Consider the following 18,070-nt stretch of genomic DNA (forward strand, 5'->3'; position numbering starts at 1 on the left):
AATGGCATTTTTTTAGATTTTCTCTATAATAAAACTGAACACGCTTAACTACCGGTAACATGATGACAGCCGAGCCAGCCGCTAACGGCTAACTCCGCAACGCAACAGTAACATTCAGCGCCCCGTCCGCGCCAGGTGGGCCCAAGGTCGGTCCGGTGCGACCCAACTCGGACGAGAGAGTCGGCCGAGAGTCCCACACGCGAAGGAGAAGCAGGCAGCAGCGGGCGGCGGTTCCTACGTCCCGAGCGAAGCAGCAACCCCTCTCCGCCGTCGCCGCCCCTTCCTTCCTCCGCACTCCACGCGCACCCCTCTCGCCATGGACGCCGACCTCGTGCAGCGCTGCCTCGAGGCCGGCGGCCGCCTCCCCTACCCCTCCTCCCCTCCCTCCCCCACATCCGCCGCCGCCTCCGCCGCCGCCGCCGGCGCCTCCTCCTCCTCCTCCTCCTCCATCCTCCAGTCCCTCCCGCTCCACGTGGTAATCCCCTTTTCCCCATCTCCTCGAGCGATGACCCTCCATTTGTTCCGTTTCAGCTAGCTAATCTGGTGTGGGTGTGGGTGTGGGTTTCCCTCAGTCCTTTGACCGCGGGTTCTACCTCCTCGTCAAGGCGATCCAGGAGCTACGGGAGCGCAAGGACGGCCTCGTCGTCACCGTCGGCATCGGCGGGCCTACCGGCTCCGGCAAGACCAGGTGTGTGCCGCCGCCGCGTGCTTGCCGCTCGTCGCTGATTGGTGGGCACTGGGTTGGCTGATTTCGGGCCGACGGTGGCCGTGGTGTTGTGACGCGCAGCCTCGCGGAGAAGGTGGCCTCGGTGCTTGGGTGCGTCGTGATCGTCTCGATGGAGGACTACCGTACGGTGGCCGGGGGCGACGACGGCAGCGATGTTGACGCCATCGACTTCGACGCCCTCGCTCGCAACCTTCAGGTACGTGCCCGCACGTTTGTTCAATTTTGGGGATTTGAGGAATTTTTTTGGGGTGGGGATTGGATGCGTGCAAGCTGCTTGCTTTAATGGTAGGTCAGAATAGCGTGACAAATGGTAAGCTTGAATGGACTAATAATCTTCACTAGCTCGGGGTCCTCATCAAGGAACCTTGCATAAGCATTTAGTACACGAGCTCCCTGTAGCCCTTCAGAAGTACAACCTCTGCCAAGCTGACCATACTCATTGTAGCCTGCTTAGTAAGAAAAGTAGCATGCATCTTGTTAATAGCTAGAAATGAAGAAGTTAAAAAAACTGGGGGTGGTATCCTCTTGTTCTGTGTTGTGCTACAAGAAATATCATCATGTAACTAGATATCCCAGTAGTCTAACGATCTAGCACTACTGACTGACCAATTGTCCATCAAATCAGCAAAACGTTACAGTTGCTTGAAAGTTCACAATTAAAAAGTGTACAGAGGATGGAGAAGAGTTTCATTTTTGCACATTACCCCATGCCTGCAGCAGGCCATCTTCAGATAGGGCCATGACATGAACAGCTCCGCAAGAAACCTGACGAACCACCTGAATACATATGAAGGATAATTAAGTACATCCAAACACAACACTGTTGGTAGTAAATTTAAATTTGTTCACGGTTGGTCTATAGACAAACATAACTCAAGCAATGCTAAACATAAGTAGATCAACCAGTATATCCAAGAATAAATTCATGACACAAATCCCAAGTTAAAGGAAATAGCAAGTAACTGCAATTCATAAGTACACAAATTACTGCTGGATCGAAAGAAGTGTATCTTAGAAATAGTGAAATAAATGGCAGTCTAAGCACACTTAGCAACCTGTTCAGTGTTCATTTCTTTTGAACCAACTGTAGGTATGCACCCAGCATAATTTGGGTTTTCTACTTCAAACCTGTTTCTTTAGAGCTTATAACGCTAGGAGGTACACATTGATGCAGATCGTAGAACCAACAAAGAAGCATACACCTACTTTTCATTAGTGAATGAACACGTTTGTAGGCCAAAATGAAGACAAGTGAATGACCAAAATCAAAAATACACTTTCAGGTATGCGTGAGAACTGAAAAACATGAGATACATGTACACGTATATTGCAGAACCTCGAAAGCATAAAAAACACACGTCGACTTTTGCTTGAGGTTTTTTTTAGCAAATGCCAGAGTTTTTACCAGTTCATTCGGATATTGGGGGCATGTACAGCTATTGGTGAAAAAGCAAAAGGCATCTCCAAAGACATTATGTTTAACCCCTTAGTGTCCAGCACTTCAGTTTCAAATTGGGTTTAGAATCATCAACGGCATTACAGATTTGGATGAATTGGTTCTATGCCATCGAAAGATCCTGGTTTTAGATTTTTACCATTGAAGTTCATCAGTACATTTTAAGACCATCCAAAGGTCCTAATCTTTAGATTTTTTACCATCCATGAAATTCTATTAGGATTTATATTGGTTTTCTGATAATCTGAATACTGATTTTGCCCCTCCTGTTTCGATCTGTCCATAGCATCGAAGCCTCATGTGTTTCCCTGTCCATGATGCTGCTCCTGCATTTGATGACATCTGTCTCGGTCTCTCCCTATAGCAGGCTACACCTCTTCACCCTCCCCTCCCTCCCCTGGTTAGCATCTAAGGGGTAGTCCCTACTAGTCTGCAGGGAGACAAGGGATTTGATGAGAGAAAGAAGATGGTGAAAGTTTGGAAATAGGGAATTGCGTGATGGTAACAGATGGATCGATGATAGAAGAGGAATCAAGATTGAGGCTGCCATGGCTGCAACAAGCAGGAGGGAGGGGAGATGAGGGGAGATAAGGATTAGGAGGCACACTGGGAGATGAATCATAGTGGAAGGGGTACCTCAAGCAGCGAAAAGGCACTTGCTGGAAGCAGACGTAACATAACAGCCGAATTGCTCAGTTGGACCTGATGCCTATGTGCATCCATCCAGTGCAATCTCACACATAAGTTTGGTTGCTACTTGTTACACTGTTGGACAGTTGGAGGGGCAGATATGTCAGCTTTAACGGTTTTAACCTTGCAATGTGATAGAATGGTAAACAACTGTAGACTGGAAATTTTTATGGTCTTAATGTGTATGTACCAGTGAGCATTGGTGGTAAAAATCTAAAGATGGATCTTCCTATGGTATAGAACCAATTTTCCTGAGGAAATTTGGATTATAATTCCTCAGATGCATTACCTTTTACATTTGGAGGTTGCAGAACAGTTTTGCATACACACCAACTGTATTAGAATATTTATTTACCTTTTTTTAATTATGTTTTGGAAGGAAACACCTAAATGGTAGTAAAATGCTATTATGATGACCATGCTTATGAGTGTAGCTGTGCTGGTGATGCTGTTGGGTATAATTGTTGGGTCAAGATATGTGCATTCCAATGGAAAGTTGAAACAATAAATAGCTTCTGGAGAAAATGGAGTCTTTGCTAATATGTCTTATTCTCATCTTACAGCCTTTTCTGTATTTTATGCCAAAGCTATGTGAGTTGCATGTACCTGCATAAGCGATAATGGCAGGTCCAGTTCCTTCCAATGCTGCTTTGCAGCTTAGGTGTTCATCATGGTCCACACTTATTGAGTATTTTTGCTGAAATCATGAAAAAGGATCCTGGATGGACTTGTTTGGGTCGTGGGCTCATGTGCTTGTAATACTTTAGTTCGTAGAGCCTTTCTTTTGTTGCTATTGTTTTGATTTATTGCCCTCTGAGGCTCTGACATTGTTTATATAATTTTAGCAACACATAAACTGCTGTATGTAAGGGCGTGACGCCACCCTTAATTCTATTTTACTAAGGCCTTGAAATGTTGCCAAAATACATTATATATCTAATCAGTTGGATAGGTTAATACTGTGATTGCATTGGAAGAAGAAACAACAACAATAAAAAATGTTCTTGTGGAAGTTTATGTTAGTGGTGTGTTGCTCTATATTCAAGTACATGACCATAATGATTAATGGGGAAATAAGTAGTAACGTTGTAGTAACTTGGCCTTTTGTGTTTTCTTCAATGTTTCTAAAAATATCATTCTTGTTGTTTGTTGGTGCACCTATTAGGATAAATATTCCAGACTTCTTTCGGTAATATATTTGTACAAATTTTTCTTCATTTGTTTGCCATCTTGACAATTTCCTGCTTATTTAGGTGTATGACAAGTACCCTTACAATCATGTCTACTGAGCAGGATCTTGTAAAGGGTAAAGATACATTGATGCCATTGATTGATTTTCAAGAGAAGATACGTACAGGATGGAGGCAACTGAAGATTTCACCATCCGGAGTGGTGACATATCTTAGATATACATGCTATCAATGATTAACGACCGTAGAATCAGATATTTTTGCTAGTTTGATACAACTTATCCTTGTAGGTGATTGTTGATGGTGCTTATGCTCTTCACTCAACACTAAGGTCACTACTTGATATTCGCGTTGCTGTGGTAAACATTATACTGGCCCTAAATCTTTTTTTAATATCGGAGAACAGTTATTTTATCCATCGATAATTTCACCCATGAAATTCAGGTAGGTGGTGTTCATTTTAGTCTGCTGTCTAAAGTCAAGCACGATATTGGAGATTCTTGCTCCTTGGACTATCTGATCGACAGCATATTTCCCTTATTTAGAAAGCATATTGAGCCAGACCTGCATCATGCTCAAGTATACATCTCGTACCTTTGCCTTTTTGTAGTCTAGCTACCATTTGATTCCTTTTTTTAAAAATTTTAGTTGCTACTTGCTAGTGCAGATTAGAATTGATAATAGCTTTGTCTGCTCATTCCGGGAACCGTACTACAAGCTAAAATGCAAAAACGAGGTCAGCATTGGTTTCCTGTTGGTAGATAACATATTATGTATCTATGTCTGAAGCTTTGTCTCTATTTCAAGTGTTTAAGCTTTATATTTGTTTCATGGTCATTTTTTGTCCAGTGCAACAAGTCAGCGAACAACAACACTCAATTCAAAATGTTCCAAGTTTTGAACAGAGATATATTATTTGTAGTTTCTTCAAATCTACATTTATATTTGTTTGAAATTGCTCCAAATTTAACTTCAAATGTGGCTTGATTTGATTTGATTTTTGTTTTTAGCATTCCAACATTCCAACAAAGGAGATTCTGCTTAAGTTTTGATAACCAAAATATGCTGTTACTACTGCTTATTTTTCTTTGCATCGAGTATTTTGACCTACTTTTCTTCTTTAACTTTGCTTATGTCTTTGTAGTTACCAGATGGGCAGAACTTGTATTTATTTAATCAGAATGAAGCAGAAACTGAGAAGTGAGTGTATATATATCACTTTTACCTTTCTTCATGAACGTTCATATATATTTTCTTCTAGGTTTGATTTGTTGATATGAAGTCTCTTTGTATGTGTGTGAATGTGTATGTGTTCAGTTTGTGATATTTTATTTTTTTCTTATCTATGTTCAGCTTTATTGAGATGTACCTCAGGCCACCTTTTGCTTCTGAAGAAATAAAAATTGATGATTGGATTAAAGTTAGGCAATGTGGAATAAGATACTACTTGTCTCTTGGAGACCAGCGGATTGTGGATAAATACTTTATTATCCGTCCAAAAGCTGAGTTTGAGGTATGCAAATGATTGTATTATCTTTAAATTCTTGATTTTGTTTGTGTGTGCATGCACGTGCGTGTTCCAGTTTCACATACAGGCGTAATGTTTGGACGAAACCAACAACAACAAGAGAGTGCTTAGGTGTTTTGATTATTGCTTATGTACTTTCAGTTTCCTTGCGTTTCTCTGCTATTACATGCTCATTCACTATAGTATAATTTTTACTCCATGTTGCTTTTGCCTCCATGAATATCAATATTTTTTATATTCTCATACTTTGGGGATAAATCAACTACTATTGCATAAAATGCATAAATCTATTTGGCTTTTCATCGTCATGATTCCATTCGTTTCTGATCTACGGATTTCTTCAAACTTATCCTATAGTGGTGATAGGGTGTAGGATCGAATAATTTTCTTGCATTGGTAGGTGAGGTGCTGAACCACATAGTACATTTCCGTTAACATGCCAAAATTGGCAAACAACTCCATGGTAATGTAATGAAGCTGAGGTATTATAGGAAACACAAGTTCCAGGACCAAATTCCTGGTGATCCTTTTCTATTTCCCTAGAAATCAATGCATGTAACCTCTATCTGATGGGGTTTGATGTTACCGGTTGAACTCATTGCATTTAAAATAAAAGATCATACAGACAAGACTCTTATGGTCTTTTTGATAAATCCATATTGGAGTGTCACAGTAACTGTATGGAATATGAATCTTCTTATTTGTAAGGTGTACATTTTAGTGCTATATTGGAGCAATTTTGTGCTAGATGTCCTTTTTCCATCTGGCTGGTTGGGGATCATATTCTGATAATAAGGAACTATGCACCTGGATTCTTGAGGTGCATAGCTAGAAATAGCTATATTTGGGATGGAAGTACCCTGCCCTACACAATATACAAATACTTGACAGTTTTAATTTTCTTTCTTTCCTGCATTTGAATTTGTCTCAGGTTGGACGTACAACACTGGGAGGATTGTTGGCTTTAGGATATAATGTTGTTGTTAGCTTCAAACGTACATGCACATCTGTAGGCAGAGATCAGTTATTGATTGCAGCAGAGACTATTGACACCCTAAATGAGACATTTCTGGTGCTAAAAGGTCCAAGTAGGAAGGTACACACTTTTGATGGTTACATATTTACCTGAGTGTTGTGGTGAGAGTCAATTTTTTGTGCTGACCCAGTTCTCTGTTTCGTTCTTAGTTTCCTCTGCAATATTAAAATTTGTTACTTTTAGTTTCTAAGTTAAATTGAACGGCATATCTTTCTTTCCAGTTCTAAGAAGTAAGAATTGTTAAATCTATATCCTCCATTGCAATATGCACACTTCTTTTTTCGGAGTCATCTTTTGGCTTATGTTAAGCATAAACGAAATGGCTTATTAATGATTAAAAAATAATCTGTGGATAAAATTTTTATATAAGTGTTTTTAGTGATCTAAAAGCAACGGCTAGAAAATAAACTACAATGAAAAAACCTCAAAATCAACTCCAAAGTTATGTTTTATAATTCAAATTTAAGCATAAGAGAAAATATGATGGTGTTTATTTGCACCAAAATATATAGTTTTACTACTGTAATGATCCAACTGTTCGTTCCAAAGGATGTAGTGAAATTTTTGTAAACAACTTTGGTTATGGTGATGGTGCTAAAGGATCAGTGTTGCTTTTTTTTTTTTTTCAAGTTTTCATATAAAGCATATTGCAGACTGAGGTGTACCAGATCTGCCTTCTATGTTGTCAACTAAATTGTCTGCAATTCATTAGGATGGAATGACTATTTATGAATTATGATAAACTTCTACACGGAAAATTTTAAAACTGGAGTTATCTATGTTTCTGGAGTTTACGAAGAAATTTTTGAAATTGAAGATATATATATTTTTTCATTTAGTTGAGCTATATATCTGCAGTGAAATTGAAGGATGCATAATTTTTTTCTTGGTTGACATGTTTAGCTGATTAAAATTGTGCTACCCTTATTTCTTTTTAAGTGACTAATATGTTTATGAGTTCCAAATATTCTTATTCTGTTTTCCATAAAAAACTTCTATGTTGACATGTTTGTTATCATTGAACGTTGGAAAAAAAATCAATCTGTAACTAACTTACATAATTTAGATTGTTGCAGCAGAAGGTTCTAAACTCGGTATAAAGGGGCCATGGATTACGAAGTCATACCTGGAAATGATCCTAGATAGCAAAGGTACAACATTTTTTTGTTTTCATGTTTTATATTTTCAATAATTTCTATCCACTAATGAGTTTCTTGTTGGTTGTCAGGGGTCCCACGACTTAATACACCACCGCCAGTCTCAAGGAAATTACTGACTGAAAGTCAAGAGAAGAAAATTGTTGCACCAAAACCAATTCGTGTTTCGACTGACACCGTTGCAAATTTTGATGATTTTGTACAACCATGGACGAGATCTCCACCCAAAAAGTTCGACCAGGAGCCTGCTATGGGAAAATGGCAGTTCAATCCAGGTGATCAACTTTTGGTTTCAATTTTGATTTTTGCCATCCAGGTGTTCAACAAGTTCAACCAAAAAGTGGTCTGCCTCTCTAGGGTCGATGGTACCTGTGCATGTGCATGGACAGTACCCACACAGTTGCTTTTCATGTGTGGACCATTCATGTCAGGTGTTGTTACTAGAGACAAGATTGGATTTATAAGTTAGCTATTTTCTTAATCCTAGCCTTTTTTGTGCTCTTGCATTCGAAACAAAAAGATAAGTACCTATTTACTTAATCCTATGGATAGGTTTCTAAAGGGTCAAGCTATCCCGTCTGTATAAGGGTGGGCTTTATCTTATTCATTAAGCAAGAAATAAATAAGAGTATTTAGTCTTCCCCTTCTCTCCTGCCCTTGTGGAACGGCTGCCTCAGTGGCGCCATCATGCCCCTTGGGTCCAGGGGCACCTAGAATAGGCACAAGTGCCCTAATCCCAATTATGCTGATTACAAACCATGTTTGGTTATTTACTTTGCTGAAGAAAATCCAATGAATACATTCTTACACATTTGCAGATTCTTCATCAGGAAGTAACATCCAACTAACTCCACTGCCAGACTCCTATGACTTAGATAGGGGCCTTCTCCTATCAGTTCAAGCAATTCAGGTAAATGAAACTTCCACTTAGTTATCACAGTTATACATATACCAACCTGCCATATTCCATTAATTGTTGTCTTTCAGGCATTGTTGGAGAACAAAGGATTTCCTGTAATTGTTGGGATTGGTAATAATATCTTTACTTTTTTCTTCTTGTTAATCTAGTGGCAGTAGTGTAATAAACACAAAGCATCTGCTTTGGTATGATTGATAAATAACTAAAACAGCCCACTCTACTTTGCTGGGGCAACTCAAAATCATTTAGTTAGACCTCTGTGCCAGATATTCCTTATGGCAATGTCACTTTATTGTGCTCACCTCACCTGCGATGACTATCAGTGCCATTAAAGTTAAGTCAGAACATGTATATCTCCAAATTGCACATCATCCAAATTTTAATATACTGAACTGGTATGCTTGCTGTGCAAAAAAGAGTGCCTGACAGGTTGTGTCTAATCTATTGAGTTCTTAAAAGATTACCATCAATTGCTGTCCATTGCTACACACCTGTTATTTTTTGATTAATCTGTATTACAATTCTTTGTGGGTTTGTTGTACCAGTGCTTGGGCTACATATGATGCTTTTCAGGTAATATATTTAAGATGTTTGTGGCGAACGACCTTCTATTGTGAAAATGTAAGCTAAAGCACACATTAAGCATAAATGGGCCTTCTGGTAGGCTACTGAGCGTCCCATCTGTTTTTTTGCAAGTCCATGTATTTCAATATAAGGATTCTTCTAAGAATTTTATATTGTATGGGTTAGATTGATTTTGTAATTAATTCTGTTACACTTGTGCTAAAATGATATGATTAACACACCCATGCCACCATCAATTTCCAGCAAATTACATTTTCCAACTATGCTGTTGCTGTTTAAGTTGATACACCGTTTATCTGTAGGTGGTCCTAGTGGATCAGGCAAGACAAGTTTAGCTCAGAAGATGGCAAATATAATTGGTTGTGAAGTTATAAGCTTGGAAAGTTATTATAAGCCTGAACAAGTGAGGGATTATAAATATGATGAGTATAGCTCATTGGATATAGGCTTGCTAACTAAGGTGATTCATTTTTTAATCTATCCCTTTTCTGTATTGTTAGGTGATTACAATTTCCTGTGCATAACTACTCAAATCTTGAATATTTTTTGCATGCTTCTAAATTTGTATCCTGTTTCTGAAAGTTGGTGCCAGGCGCTGGGCAGCCCCCAGGCTTAGGAATTAGATGGTGCATTAGGTGGCTAACCTACCTTTAGTGCTCTTGTATTGCTATTTTAGTGTTGCATTGTCCAGTAACTTCTATCTAATGTGCTTGCTGATTTCTTTGACTCTACTAGTTGATCTTTCCTAGGCACCAGCCCTATTGACCCTCTAGCACCTTCTTGAACCATGTTTCTATTTATGCACCTGCATTTAGGGTCCAAAATCTGGTGGTCAACAACCACATTGCCAGATAATTTTTGTATTTACAAAACTGAGATTTTATTTCAACAAAGCCAGAAAATTATTTGAAGATGTGACATGATGACGAGCATGCAAGATACAAGACATACATATTGGTTGTATTAGCTATTTACAGAAGATGAAGAAATTATCCCTTCAATTATTGCTACTCCACAGCATTTTGCTTGAAACTTTTTCTTTTTTGGAATTATATAGTTGGATCTTCTATAGTGCCTGTTAAATGATCTCTCTTATCTCCCTGCAGAACATTAAGGAGATCAGAAAGAATCACAAAGCAGAAGTACCTTGCTTTGACTTTGAGAAGTGCAGAAGAAAGAAATTCGAGAAGCTTCAGGTCTCAGACGAATGTGGAGTGGTATAATACATAACCACCTATCTCTTTCATATTCCTTTTTTTCTCAAAAATGCAAGAGAATCGCGTTTCATTATATTAAGGAGTAAACAAAGAAAAATACAACTAAAAATACAAAATAGGAGAAGCAAATTCCTCCCAAGCACCCAACTCAACCACACTGCCTTGGTTTGCCTATCTAAGAAGTTTCCAGAGGACTTTTATTTCGTAGTAAGCAACTCTATTGAGAAGTTGAAGATAGCGTAAAATTGTAAAAACTATGTATTTGCCCTCCGGAAGCTTGTTAGATAGGCAAACTAGGGCAATGTTCGTTGAGTTGGGTGTTTGGGAGGACTTTGCTTCTCCTATTTTGTATTTTTCTTTGTTTACTCCTTAATATAATGAAACACAATTCTCTTGTGTTTTCGAGGGAAACAATGTATTGTAGCTAATTAGCTATTTTATGATTTCATTCTTCTACGTATTCTTTTGTGGATCCATGTATCCCTTATGATGTGGTTGTAAAAACAGGGTATTTTAAGAACAGGAAGTACCACGCTGTCGTTGATAATTGGCACTTGGGAAGCAGATATTTAACTCTATGCGCTGCACAGGGAAAAAGATTTGATTCGATGAAGAAACATATAAAATTTTCTTTGACATTGTCCTTTATTTTGGGTATTTTGAACCCATGCAACTGTAAATTTTCAGTGATAATAAGTGATTGCTTATCTTGCTCTGTTGTATTACCAGGTAATCTTCGAAGGTGTCTATACTTTGCATCCTTCTATAAGGAAATCGTTGGATTTATGGATTGCAGTTGTAAGATTTTATTACTCAAATCTTGAAAAAAAACTATTAATATGGATGGATTTTTTTTTCTAAATCATAACTATCTCCCTGGAAATTTATTGTATCTTGTCATATTAGGTTGGTGGAGTACATTCACATCTTATTGCAAGAATACAGAGAGACAAGAATCGTGCTGGCTTTTCTATTTCTCAGAGTGAAATTATGACTACCGTATTTCCTCTATTTCAGCAATACATAGAACCCCATCTTATTGATGCTCATGTTGGTACAAGAAACATGAATTGACCTATTTGATTTATATTTATCATGTAGTTAACAACTTGTTTGGCTCATGCATTGTTCCTTCTCCACATGTGCAGCTTAAGATTCAAAATGACTTTGACCCTGTTCTCTCTCCTGAAAGCTCACTTTTTGTGCTAAAAAGTAAAAAACAGGTAAGATGGAGCTTTGTATTCCTCATCTTGTTCTTACGTTGGTGATGATTTATTTATTTTTGTTTCATGAATAGGTTTCTTACCAAGACATACTGAAAGTACTTGATACTACTAAAGTCTGCAGCTCTGTCCAGAATTTTACTGATGTATATCTAAGACTTCCTGGCATACCATTGAGTGGACAGCTGACAGAAGGCGAGTGTATTAGGGTCAGAATATGTGAAGGAAGATTTGCACTGCTAATACGAGAGGTTTGTTTACCTTTTGCATCCCATTTATCTTTGTGTTTTCATGATACAGTCAATGACAGTCTACTTTTTTTTATTATTCATGTAATGGTAGCCTATAAGGGAAGGAAATTTTATTATCCAGCCAAAGGTTGATTTTGATATTAGTGCCAGCACTGTTGCAGGACTTCTTAAGCTTGGGTAAGTGATATGCTTTATGACACTACTTATTAATTTAACTGATGTTATATAGGGGTTGTAATGAGATTGTATGTTTTAACGTTGGCTAGCGTCAAACATTTGCACATGGGATTTTTAATCCTCCTGGTGGTTTTCTCTATCATGATACTTCTGTGTCCAACACTAAATGATTGCAAAGAAGATACATAGTTGGATAAGTAGGAACTATTAACTAGTTACATATAAATCCCTAGCAACTTTACAAAACATAGCTTGCGTTTGGACTAGTGGCGACACCCAAAGAAACATCAAACTTAGGTGTGATTGTAGATTAGTCATTAGTGACTTTTCTGTTGATGCTCTAGGGCATTTCTTGAATTTTCCTCATGTCTCTTCATTTTCTAATAATAGTTACCGCGCTGTGGCTTATATTGAAGCTTCTGCAACGATTTACCAAGATGGAAAGGTTATTACTTCCTTCAAATCTATAATTTTTTCATTCCTTTTGTAAAATAAATTACTAGCATATGCATGTCATATGATCATTGTGCGATGGTTCTTTATGAGTCCTATTGCAATTGTTAGGCAAGTTATTATAAATGAGCCATGTGATGTGCGGTTATAGGTGCATTTCCTTGAACTGTGGGTGTGGACTATAGTTGACAACATGTTTCTAACATGATTTATTATGTTGAAGCGTCCCGCCCCTGCTACTGTAAACATTTGCCCATGAAATAGTAAGCACATCCCCACGAAGTGTTAAATGCATCTTGGCTGTAAATACATCCCAGAATTAGTAAGTGTGCCCCCTAAGACTCTAAATAGGATATAGTGTTGTGATGTTTTTGTAGTTTAAATAATGTATTTTTGAAGTGATTCTGTCTACGGTCTGATGTTTTGGCTTATATGGCCAAAACATTGTCTGCAAGAGCTGTCTAAAATTTCCCTTAAAAATTTTAATATGAAAAAAATCATGTAAAAAATCACTCAGTTTGATGTATTTGAAATTTTAGAAATGGGACCTGCCAAATATCTCTTCACTGAAATTTCAGAGTGCTTTGTTTGTCTATGTGAATGATTGATTAAGATTTGTATTGTAAAACGTCAAATGAAGGAAGTTTAAGTTTTAAGTTACTGTTATTGACTCACCATCCATAGTACAAAATGCTGTTGTTTGAACTATTTGTAAATTAAAATGGTATTATTATACAGCTGCGCCCAAACCTTTACTTCTATTCATATCTATGCAGAAAACATATAGTATCTATATCTATTGAATTGTTGAGAAAACGTTTGTTCAATGAAAGTTCCGGTACAACTATACAGTTTGTTTTAGGAATGGTGATTCACTTGTATATGAATAAATATATTATGCATCTTAGGGTTAGGGTGGATGAAATAATATTTATTTGTATTGGAATAATTTTCACCACTTTTTTTGTTGAGTGTTATCATACTTATTGGGATTGGAAGTCAGGTTATCTACTTTTGGTGATATCACAATGCTTGTCAGATCAGGACATTGTTGTTCCGAGTTGCACAGAATATGAACAGATCCTCATTTTTGTCTGGTTTTGAAGCTGCTTTATGACAATGCCCAATGCCCACATTTTCTCCAATTTCTCATTTTCATCGTTGTAATATGGTTAACATTATGATGCCAGCAGATTTTCTTTTTTTTTTTAAGTTGTCATTGGTTCTATGACCACCAACTTCTGAAACTTTTGTTTACTTGGTTGAAGATTCTTATAGAGGTTGACCAATTACAAGGTGAGGTAAATCCGTATCTTCAGATTAAAGGAACCAACAAGGAAATAGTTTCCTCTGCTGCATCTGCACTCAGCTTAGACGGTTCATACACGACAAAGGTCTTCTAGAAAATCCTAGCTAGTAAAAAATAAATATGCACTCACATTTTGTATGTATTCAGTTTCCTGATTTTATTCTGCTCTGCAGAGCTATCTTCAAATTATCCTGGAGAGTTTGCCAGCGGATGAAAATGTTCATACCGGTATTCATAACCAACAAGCTGCTAGGCTACAAGAAATTATCGAGTTTATCCAGTCACAAGTATGTTAACTTCAAACAACAAGTTGTAAATCCTTTCTGCATCATACTACTGTTGCGTTATGAGATCTTTTTATAAGTATTTGTTTTTACAACTGTTCACATGAGGGGCTGTATAGTTGTTGGAGAACATACTAGCAGATTGCTTGTCATGCCATCTCATGCCTGTTATAAAAAGATAATTTTCTAAAGACCGTATCATAAAAGTGCAATTTTCATCTAAATAATGTCTATAGCTCCTTGTAAAAGAAGTTAGTGGCAGGTAGATGTATCTTCCTCTCCACACCTTATACAGTTCCTATTTTGATGAATTCAATGTTCTCAAATGTCCAGGATGGATGAATTGCCATGTATGCATGACTGCATGAGTTAATTAATTACCAATGTTATAGCTTACAACAGCTTCATGGGAACTGTAAATAGGCATTACTTTTATTGTATGTTGTAAATGATACCATCAGCTGGCATTACTTTTATTGTATGTTGTAAATGATACCATCAGCTCTGTATGACTATGTTCATGTATGCTGTGACGTGCACCTTCCCATAGCAAACAATGATTATGTTATTCTTACATATATTGTACTCCCTCCGTTTCATATCGTATGACTTTCTAGACTTGTCTAGATTCATCCATTGATTTGTATATATGTCTAATTCATTAGCATCCATATAATTTTATACAATGCTTGAAAGTCTTACATTATGAAATGGAGTATGTTGTAAATGACTCCATAAACTATATATGTCTATATGCACTTGTTTGGATTTGAGGATTGAAATTACTTTGTTTTTTTAGTTTACTACGATCTCACTTGAAACCAAAACTGTAGTAGCAGATGTGTTTGTATAACCAGATCTTATGACTTTGTTACTGTTCTTTCTCAACTTTATTCTCATATATTGAATAATTCTTTAACGCAGGGAGGTAGCTTCAATTCAGATTTATCTTCACCTACAAGAGAAGTTTCTTCCACAGATAGTACGCTTGATGATGTGCAATCCAGGTTAAGGAGGCTTGAGAGATGGAATACAATAAATATGGTAATTGTTCTTTATTTCTCAATACTATAATTGTGTATACGTCAGATTCAAGATCCATACTCTCAACTGGTTTAATATTTAATTCAGTTTGCATGTGTTGTTGATTTAAACAGTTAAATATCACATATCATTGTTCATCTTAAACCCCTTGTGTTCTTCTGCAGGTTTTATGGACTATATTGCTGTCTGCTCTTGTTGGATACTCGCTCTTCCAGAAAAGAAGTCGCTGAGACGTGTGACAATTCATACGGTTTGATCATAACTAGACCTCTTTAGTGTTGGAGTATGAACTAACTAATGCTGCTTTCAGCAAATACCAAGGTTTGTTTTCATACTATCTGTAACAACTCTTCAGGAAAATTGGCTGTTCACCTTACTTGAGTCATTTTCAGGACTTTTCACTCGTGACGAGATGTGTGACAGAGAGAGGAATCCTCTGACGTTGATATGGCAATGACACATGTAATTCATGGTGTTAGCAGGGGCACTGACATGTAAAATGATGCATACTACAGGTAACACTAGTTTTAGTTGCAAGTACTAACAAAATATAAGTGTACATGATAAGCTAAATGTTTGCTACAAAGTCTATTCTTGGGAGGGTACCAGTTTCTAGTTTCTACCGAGCTTTGATTTGGTGGGTCACAAATCACCATTTTTCTGAATAGACGTATATTGATATATGAGAAAACATGATGATTATTTAGCGATCTGAATAGACATATATTATCATATAAGGACACACGATGGTGATTAGGCAGCGATCTTGGTTGGGATAAGTAACTGGCATGAAAAACATAAGCATAGGATTAATATATCATTAATTAATTATTAGCTATAAGATTTTAAAAATAGATTGATATGATTTTTAAAGCAACTTTTCTATAGAAAATTTTCATTATAGAAAATTTTCATTAAAAATACATTGTTTAGCAGTTTAGGATACGTGCACATGGGGAACGAGGAAATCTGGCTTATTAAGCTAAGCAAACAAACGTGGCCTGAAAAATGGGTGGGATATGTGGCGTCTTTATGCCGTGTTGTATGCTCGGTTTTCTGTAGTCTTCTATTCGGTGTCATGTGTCTTTGCCACATATGTTTTGATTTCCTATTGACAACACCTACTGTTATCGAAATGGATAAATAAAGAAATGAGATTTCTAACTTTAAAAGTTTTCAGGCGTTATGTCCTATTACAATTCCATTAGGGTATATTTATGGCCTTGGCAGTGAAGATTTTAGAGTTATACTAGCACATTGCCGGTGCGTTGTAACTAGATTTAATTTAAAAAAAATATCATAACATATTATTAACATTATTTTTTTATATGTCATATTTAAATTGTTACATATATTTGTTATTAACATATGTGTCTATTAATCTCAAGGTTTTTTTTTCTCATAATAAATTGAGTTAGTGGGAACGGTTAATATGTGAAATCTACCATTATTTTTTCTTTTAAAAATAGAGTATAGATTAAAAAATGAGTTTGTGGTAGCAATGTTTGTAGTAGTATAGATGTTTGATTGGCTCCCATCGAATTTGGTTTGGATCGTAGTTATAACGAGTCAAGCTGCTATCACCTCTAGAAATTTATACTAATTTTTGAATAAAAGTCATGTCTAAAAATTTACACCAATTTTCAAATAATAATACGTATTTATTTTTGGTCAGGATACACATTTTGATAATTTAGTACATATTCATCTTAAGTAAACAAATCTAGTACTTTAGGGAATAGTGTTTCTATCGTCCGCCTACCGTGATCGCACGTTATTTGAGCCGACTCGCGGTGAATCAAATCACGTAACCCATCATGGTGAAGTGGATAAGAGGTCTTTGGTTCGATCTCACGCTAGCGCACAACTTGGATTTCCAGTTTTGCTGCGGCTGTCTATGGCGTTGCTCTGCTGGTACGGAGGTTGCAGGTTCGTATCCTGCATGTCTCAATAACAAAATACTTTATCTACACAACAATTCTTTTTTTTTTATTTTTTTATTTATATTTTTTATGCATTCATTCTCATTTATGTGGGTACAATCATTTGTATTTTATTTACACTTAGATATTTTTTCTCTGCTTTTACACAAACTAAAGTTTAATTCTTCTATTGTGTTTTTCTCTTCACAAAATAATTTACGTAGAAGCTTTTTGTATTTTGCTACACATTCTTATTTTTATGTGTTTTTCTACACAATCTGAAATTTTAGTTTTTTCTATTTTTCTATCCAATTTCAAACTTCTTTATGGTTTTCTCTACAGAATATTTTTTTTGTTTTCCTATGTATTCTCAATTTTTTTTTATGTATACACAATCTCATTTGTTTGATTGCTATAATCAAATTTCTCTTTTATATTTTTTCTATTTCTACATTCTCAAATTTATTTTTAATTTTTAAATTTCTATTTTTTTTCTATTCCTACATTATTAAGTTTCTAAAACATCTTAGGCATTTATATATTTTTTTGGTGGTGCATTCTCAAGTTTGAAATATAGTAGGAATTTCTTTTTAAGTTTTCAATGATCATATATCATATAAGCTAAAATATCCCGGCGCTATTCCAAAACGCTCTTCATAGATTTGTATGATTTTATAAAAATAAAGTTTTTGTAAATATTTAAGAAAAATATATTTACTTTTTATGTCACAACAGGGTTTACTGTGCCTCTATCTTCCTTCGCTATCGAAAGACTCCCCATCTTATTTAATTTATTTATAATCTTCATCACAATTTACTATTCTTAATTATAAGTTTTTCTATGCTTCCCAAATCAATGGTAGGTGACCACACTTTACTATTTTCAGCACGTAATTTATTTT

The 18,070-nt window shown here is 36.5% G+C and overlaps 1 protein-coding gene across 7 annotated transcripts; it reads left to right on the plus strand.

Annotated features, from left to right (window-relative positions):
* The first annotated feature begins 451 nt into the window (after nucleotides 1-451).
* On the plus strand, nucleotides 452-15,962 carry LOC102716587 (uridine-cytidine kinase C). Of its 7 annotated transcripts, XM_040523095.1 has the most exons (27): nucleotides 452-475; nucleotides 573-688; nucleotides 788-923; nucleotides 4,167-4,265; nucleotides 4,354-4,422; nucleotides 4,508-4,642; nucleotides 4,731-4,799; nucleotides 5,208-5,263; nucleotides 5,417-5,576; nucleotides 6,523-6,687; nucleotides 7,694-7,778; nucleotides 7,856-8,059; nucleotides 8,603-8,694; nucleotides 8,772-8,814; nucleotides 9,591-9,748; nucleotides 10,395-10,505; nucleotides 11,235-11,303; nucleotides 11,412-11,555; nucleotides 11,654-11,728; nucleotides 11,803-11,979; nucleotides 12,071-12,156; nucleotides 12,547-12,601; nucleotides 13,878-14,003; nucleotides 14,092-14,205; nucleotides 15,127-15,246; nucleotides 15,411-15,567; nucleotides 15,639-15,962. In XM_040523095.1, the coding sequence occupies exons 3-26, from the start codon at nucleotides 837-839 to the stop codon at nucleotides 15,474-15,476; spliced, it is 2,565 nt and encodes an 854-aa protein (XP_040379029.1). In that variant the 5' UTR covers nucleotides 452-475; nucleotides 573-688; nucleotides 788-836; the 3' UTR covers nucleotides 15,477-15,567; nucleotides 15,639-15,962. The 7 variants fall into 7 exon arrangements, with proteins under 7 accessions (XP_040379029.1, XP_040379023.1, XP_040379028.1 ...); XM_040523089.1 differs by lacking the exon at nucleotides 452-475 and having other exon boundaries at nucleotides 617-688; nucleotides 8,615-8,694; XM_040523093.1 differs by lacking the exons at nucleotides 452-475; nucleotides 573-688 and adding an exon at nucleotides 2,548-3,107 and having other exon boundaries at nucleotides 847-923.
* Nucleotides 15,963-18,070: the final 2,108 nt, after the last annotated feature.

This window comes from Oryza brachyantha, chromosome 4 (genome assembly GCF_000231095.2).
Source record: "Oryza brachyantha chromosome 4, ObraRS2, whole genome shotgun sequence".
Taxonomy (NCBI): Eukaryota; Viridiplantae; Streptophyta; class Magnoliopsida; order Poales; family Poaceae; genus Oryza; species Oryza brachyantha.